Below are 7112 nucleotides of genomic sequence, written 5' to 3'. Positions count from 1 at the left end.
GCAGGCGACTCGACGGCACATAGCAACAACAACAACAATGATTAACTGAGAAAACAATATGCTTTGTAAATTCCACTCACATCACACACACACACACACACACACACACAGGATCAAACTCAGCCACAGGCACCTCAGAAAGCAGACCCCATAAGGCCACAGCCTTAAATAGTCCTGAAATTGACTTGCCTGTATCTAACAAGTTTTCTACAAGAATTTTAATATAAATGCACACCCATGTTTATTGTGGCTTTGTTCACAATAGCAAAGAGCTGGAAACAGCCCAAGTGCCCATCAACAAAGGAATGGATAGAGAAGCTATGGTATATTCACACAATGGAATACTATGCTGCATTAAAAAACAAGGAACTCATGAAATATTATTCAGAATGGGTGACCCTGGAGGACATTATGCTGAGTGAAGTATCTCAGTCACAAAAGGACAAATACTACATAACGCCACTGATGCCACACCCCTCTTCAGAGTCCAGCTTCTCAATTAATTTTCTCAACATAGAGATTGAACAGGTATGGAGAGAGAACACAGTCCTGACACACTCTCTTCTTAATTTTAAACCATGTAGTGTTTCCTTGCTCTGTTTGCACAACAGTCTCCTGGTCTAGGAACAGGTTTTGCATGAGCACAATTATGTACCCTGGGATTCCCATTCTTTACACTGCTGGCCATAACTTGTTATGATTCACAGTCAAATGCCTTTGCATTGTCAATAAACTAAAAATTGACATTCTTCTGGTATTCCTTACTTTCACAGGATCCATCTGACATCAGCAATGATACCCTGGTGCTACAGCCTCTTCTAAATCCTGCTTGAACTTCTGGGAGTCCCCTTAGCATGTGCGGTTCTAGTCATTTTTTAATGATCTTCAGCAGTATTTTGCTCGCATGTAATATTAATGATATTGTTCCATAGTTTCCACACTCTGTTGGATCACCTTTCTGGGGAATGAAATCAAACAGGGACCTTTTCCAGACTGGTGAGCATAAGCAGGGAAGCATCCGTTAACTGAAATGTCAGTTGGTATCCCATTGATTCCTGGGGCCTTATTTTTTGCTCAGGCCTTCAGTGCAGTTTCTACTTCCTCCTTCCTTATCATTGGCTCCTGCTCATATGGTTGTTGTTGTTGTTGTTGTTGTTGTTATGTGCCGTCGAGTCGCCTGCGACTCATAGCGACCCTATGTACGACAGCTCTAAACTCCGCTCTGTCCTGTGCCAGTCGCATTGCCTCTGACACTCCCATCCCAATTATCCCAGTCACTGAATCAATCCACCTCATAGAGGGCCTTCCTCTCCTGCGCCGTCCCTCCACCCTCCCAAGCATGATGTCCCTCTCTAAGGACCGGTCTCTCCTCACAACATGTCCAAAGTATGTTAGACGGAGCCTCAGAATCCTTGCCTCCAAGGAGCCACCCGGTTTAACCCTTTCCAGGACAAATCTGTTTGTTTTCCTAGCAGTCCATGGTATTCTCAATACTCTTCTCCAGCACCACAGCTCAAAGGCATCAATTCTCCTTCTATCCTCCTTGGTCATTGTCCAACTCTCTGATCATAACAGGTGATTGCGAAGACCATGACCTGTAACAGATGCACCTTAGTCTCCAAAGAGATACCATTGCTCATATGGTACTTCCTGAAATTTTTCAGTGTCAGGTAGGTTTTTTTAGGTACAGTGTCTTTGTAAATTCCCTCCATCTTCTTTTGATGCTTTCTTGGTCATCTTTCAATATTATTACTCGAGGCTTAAATTTGTTTTTCAGTTCTCTCAGCTTGAGAAATGCAAAGTGAGTTCTTCCCTTTTTATTCTCCAATTCCAGCTCTCTGCACATGTCACTTTAATACTTTTCTTTCTCTTCTTGAGCTGCCGTTTGAAATCTTCTGCTCAGCTCTTTGACTTCGTCATGCTTTCTCTTGTTTTGGCTTTTCAACTCTCTAGTGTCACTTTCAGAGTCTCTTCTGATATGCATTTTGGCTTTTTCTTTCTCCTCTGTCTTTATAATGACCTTCTGCTTTCTTCATAGATGATATAAAAACACCCACCTTTAAAATTCTTTGCAGGGTCGCCACGGAAAGGTCTTCCAAATGTCCTTTCCATGATTAGCCTCCAAAATCAAGAGAAGCCTGTGTGGGCAGCTGGCTGAGAACAGACTAGGCCAGCAGCGACAGGAGGTGAGGCTTAGAAGTCACAGCTTCCCAGCCTCAGGGCATCACCCCCGTCTTACGGGGGCTGGGGACAGACAAATACTTCCATCTCGGACTGCTGCTGTCACCTTGCTCCCCTTCATTCTGACATTTAGTATTTGAACCGAGCAGCATTTGCAAAAACAGTGTTCTGGGATCCAAAGGGTGATTGGATACCCTATGCTTAATGTTTAACTAATGTTTACATTTGACTTAATGGAGGTGGTGGGGGGGAGAGAGAGAGAGAGAGAGACAGAGACAGAGACAGACAGAGAGAGGCAGACAGAGAGAGGCAGACAGAAAGAGAGAGAAAACAAACCACTGAGGTCAGTGAATGGAGCCCTGGCTTTCCGTGACCTATATTTAACATGTTATCTTTCTAACTTGTGGTTTAGAGACAAGTGAAAACAAAGAGCCTAACAGTTACCTACTCGGGTTGCTCTTTAAATGGGTCAGGTCTGTGGTAAAATATTAAAAGGAAAAGGTTCATTTTGCCGTGACGACAGTTTTGTTTTTTAATCAAGTCAAAATTCGAATTCAGCTAAAATGCAAAAGTCACTCCAAAATGAAGTCATTTAATAAGCATAGAATTTGAGAGCTGCAAGAAACCACATCTAAACCACGCCACTGCTTAACAGAGATGAGACTGACCACCCACCACCCCACCCCCACCCCCGGGAGGGAACCTCACCTGCTAGTGTCAGCCAAGTGGCTGGTGAGAGCGCTGTCCTGTGAGGGCGGCACGGCCAGGGGTACAGACTCTAGACCACACCATTCAACACTGCCACACACGGCCACAGGGCACTGGAAGTGTGGCCAGTCCACATGAAGGGGAGCAAAGAGGAAGAAATACACACCGGAGTCCAACGACTGAGTTGCTGTTGTTGTTGTTAGGTGCTGCTGCGTTGACAACTCACAGCAGCAGAACGGACAACAGATGTGAAGTCTGCCCTGTGCCACCCTCACCATCTGTGACAATCCATCATCCAAGTCACTGTGTGAATCCATCCTGCTGAACATCTTCCTCTTTTTTGATCCTGTTTGTTCTTTCTAAATGTGATGTCCTTTTTTAAGAACTGGTCCCTCCTAACAGCATGTCCAAAGTATGTGAGAAGGATCTCTGCTGTCCTCGCCTCCGAGGATTACGCTGGTCGCACTCCCTCCAGGACAGACGTGTCTGTTCTCCTAGCCGTCCATGGGATATTCACTGCTCTTCTCCAACACCACAACTCAAAAGGCACTGCACTGATTCTTCTTCTCTCATCAATATTCATTTTCCAACTCTCAAATGCACAGCGAGGGATTGAAAAGACCACGGCTTGAATTAGGTGCACCTTGTTTTTTAAACATAACTGATCCTCAGAATTTTGGAGAGCTCATTGACAGCAGATTTTCCCAGTGCAACAAGTGTGTTGGGTTTTTTCTTTCTTTTCTTTTTAAATCTTACTTGGCTAATATCTTTCACATTTTTTGAAAAATATTAAAATTTATTCTTTTTTTCACTGTCGAACATTTTCTTCTGGTCCCTCCCCTAATCCACTCCACAATGCACCCTTGTCCCAGACTGTCATATATTTAATGCCTAATCATAGATTCCTTTTGAATAGTTCTTCCCCTCCTCTGTTCCAATGCAATGTTCAGTATCTATCCACTCTTTTCCCATTCTCTCCCTTACTCCCCCATTTCTGTCCTATGTTATAACAGCAATGTTGTGCAGTATTTGTCCTTTTGTGACTGAGACACTTCACTTAGCATAATGTCCTCCAAGTGCCTCCATATTGTATAATGTTTTACCAGTTCACTGTTTTCCAATGCTGCATAATATTCCATTGTGTGGATGCACCAGTTTCTCCATCCATTCATTTGTTGATAGGAACTTAAGTTGCAATAGCTCTTTGCTATTGTGAATAACGCAGCAATAATAAACATGGGTACACCTACATCTGTTTGAGTCATGGCTCTGGTTTCTTTAGAGTATATTCCCAGTACTGGAATTGCGAGGTCAAATGGCATTTCTATATCCAGCTTTTTCAGAAAGTGCCAGACACCTTTCCATAGTGACTGTACCATTTTACATTCCCACCATCTGTGAATAAGAGTGCCAGTCTCTCCACAACCTCGCCAGCACTTTTTGTTGACCTGTTGAACTTTGCTATTGTTCCTGGGGCAACAAGTCTAATCTCTTAACCACTGGTACCAGGACTGAAGTTGTCAACAACTTCGTCTTACTCGGAGATCTACAATCAACATCCTTGGGACTATCAGTGAAGAGATCGGAAAACATACTGCATTGAAAAAATGGGCATTGGGAAAATAACTTAGTACAAGGAGAAAAAGAATTCAAGATTTCTTGGCGTTGCTAGGTGCCATCAAGTCTATTTCTGTCTCTGAGTTATCTATTCTGAACAGTTCAGGCAAACTCAATCATTAAATATTGTGAGCGGCTTCTTTGCACAATGTTTTCAAATTTTATCTATGTTGAAGCATACAGCAGTATTTCCTTCCTTTTTGTAGGGCCAATAATATTCCCTTGTGTGCACGTAGTCCATTTTGGTTGTCCACTCTTCTTTTCTTCATATTTTTTTATTATTATTCATTTTAATGAACATTTACCGAGACTTTGGATTCCCATTCATTCATTGTTGCGCTTTCTCCCTGTCCACCCCTCCCCCCAGATCGTTCTTCTCTTTGAAAAGTAAAAGAAAAATTCCTTCATTGTTATACAATCCCTCGCTCCAAGTCCAGTCCACCATGCAGCCTTCGATCTAGACTCCCATCATGACAATAATACCTAATAATATATCCCTTTTAAACAGTTTTCTCCCTCATCTGTTTCAATGAAGTATATATTGTTGAACCCATCTTTCTGAGTCTCTCCCCAACCCCGAGGTCAGTCCTGTTTTAGAACAGTGGTACCATGCAGTATTTGTCCTTTTGTGACTGAGATATTTCACTCAGCATAATGTCCTCCAGGCTCACCCATTTTGAATAATATTGCATGAGTTGCTTGTTTTTCAATGCAGCATAGTATTCCATTGTGTAAATATACGATAGCTTCTTTATCCATCTGTTTGTTGATGGGCACTTAGGTTGTTTCTAACTCTTTGCTATTGTGAACAAAGCTGTGATAAACATGGGTGTGCATATATCTGCTTGGTTGGCAATTATGGTTTCTTTGGGGTTTATTCCCAGTAGTGGAATTGCTGGGTTAAATGGTATTTCTATTTACAACTTTTTGAGAAAGCGCTATACTGCCTTCCATTGTGGTTGTACCATTTTACAATTCCACCAATAAGGGTTCCAGTTTCTCCACAACCTTGCCAGCATTTATTGCTTGCTGTTCTGTTAAATTTTGTGTTCTTACTGGGGTGAGATGATATCTCATAGTTGTTTTGGGTTGTCCACTCTTGAACTGATAGAATTTTGGGTTGTTTCAATTCTGATTATTATGAAAACAGTTGCCACAAACATCAGTGTTCCAGGTTTCGTATGTACTTACAGTTTCAATTCTCTTGGGAATATACCTAAGAGTGAAACTGCTGAGTCACATGGGAACTCTGCATTAAGTCGGTTTTTCTTTTTAAAATTGTATTATATTTTTTGCTGTTGTTGAAAATATGCACGGGAAAAAAAATAAATTAATTCAACGGTTTCTCTACGCACCATGTACTGCGTTCGAGTGGTGCACCATTCTTATCCTCCTCTCCTGAGCTGTTCCTGCCCGTTTACCACAAATCCACTGCCCTCTACATTTCTTTTATTTTTCAAGGCACACATTTCATGGACCACCAAGAAAACAAATAGGTCTGTCTTGGAGAGGGTAAAACCAAGTCTCTCCTTTGAAGCTAGGATTTTGAAGCTCTGTCTCACATACTTTGGGCACGTGGCCAGGAGGGACCAGTCCTTGGATGAGGACATGATACTCAGAAGGGTGAAAGGACAGAGCAGGAGAGAAAGACCCCAATGAGATGGATTGAAACAGTAACTGGGACAATGAGGGGAGAGATATGCCTGAGTCAGTGGGACTGGCTCAGGACAGGGCAGGCTTCAGAGCTGTTGTACATAGGGTCACTATGAGTCACAGATGACTCAATAGCACATAACAACAACGAAAATTATTTGGTTTTAGGATGCTTTTATGGGCTATCTCTGGTCTAAAGTTTAAAGATTATGTTAGGACAATAGTTTTAGAAATTTATATTCTCCAAGAAAAGTCCGATGTCCGTGGCAACTTAATAACATTTAAAATTCTAGCCTGCATTTTCCCTGACAAACTGCTGTCCAAAGCGGCTGCTCCATCTTCTAATTGCACCAGCAACACCTGAGGACCCCAACGTCCCCACATCCTCGCCACCCTTAGCCAGCCCAGTGTGTGTGGCCACTCACTCATAGCTGGCCCTCCACTGGGTTGCTGAGGCTGGAAGCCGCACAGGAGAAGACTGCCCATCTTTCTTCCTTGTGCCACAGGTGGATTTGAACCGCCAGCGGCTTGGTTGTTGGGTTAGCAGCATGACTCCCTGCACACTGGTCCGCCCGCCAGAGCTGCCTGGAGCTTGTGAGGAAGGACCTTTTAAACACATCTTCTCTAGGGACAGTGTCCACGAGTGCTCACATCTCACAGAGGTGGAAGGACACAGGTGCACTGCTTCTTACCTGGTGCCGATAGTTGTACCAGCCATTGGAGCCGGCGACAATCACCACCCAGTGCTTGCCGCCGTCCTCAGGGTCGTCCAGGGGAAGGGCAGCAGTCCCCAGGACCAAGCTGAGCAACAGAGCCGCATTCCACACCATCCTGCTCCCGGAGGCTCGACAGCCAGAACCTGAAACAAGGAAAGCAGAGCCCGGTCAAAATGCTGTGAAAGCCCATCAACAAACGAATGGATCGAGAAGCTGTGGTACAGTCACACAATGGAA

General features: G+C 43.5%; 1 protein-coding gene across 1 annotated transcript in view; it reads right to left on the bottom strand.

Moving 5' to 3' along the window:
• LGMN (legumain) overlaps positions 1–6989 on the bottom strand; it is a 51544-nt gene extending 44555 nt beyond the window's left edge. The window contains exon 1 of the mRNA XM_006879208.1: positions 6852–6989. Coding sequence (XP_006879270.1) covers positions 6852–6989 — 138 coding nt within the window. The remainder of the gene's footprint in view (positions 1–6851) is intronic.
• Between the last annotated feature and the right edge of the window lie 123 nt (positions 6990–7112).

Source organism: Elephantulus edwardii, unplaced genomic scaffold (assembly GCF_000299155.1).
Source record: "Elephantulus edwardii isolate Elephantulus edwardi_28Jun2011 unplaced genomic scaffold, EleEdw1.0 scaffold00002, whole genome shotgun sequence".
Taxonomy (NCBI): domain Eukaryota; kingdom Metazoa; phylum Chordata; class Mammalia; order Macroscelidea; family Macroscelididae; genus Elephantulus; species Elephantulus edwardii.
The sequence above is the reverse complement of the archived record's forward strand: the minus strand, read 5'-3'. Positions and strand labels throughout refer to the sequence as shown.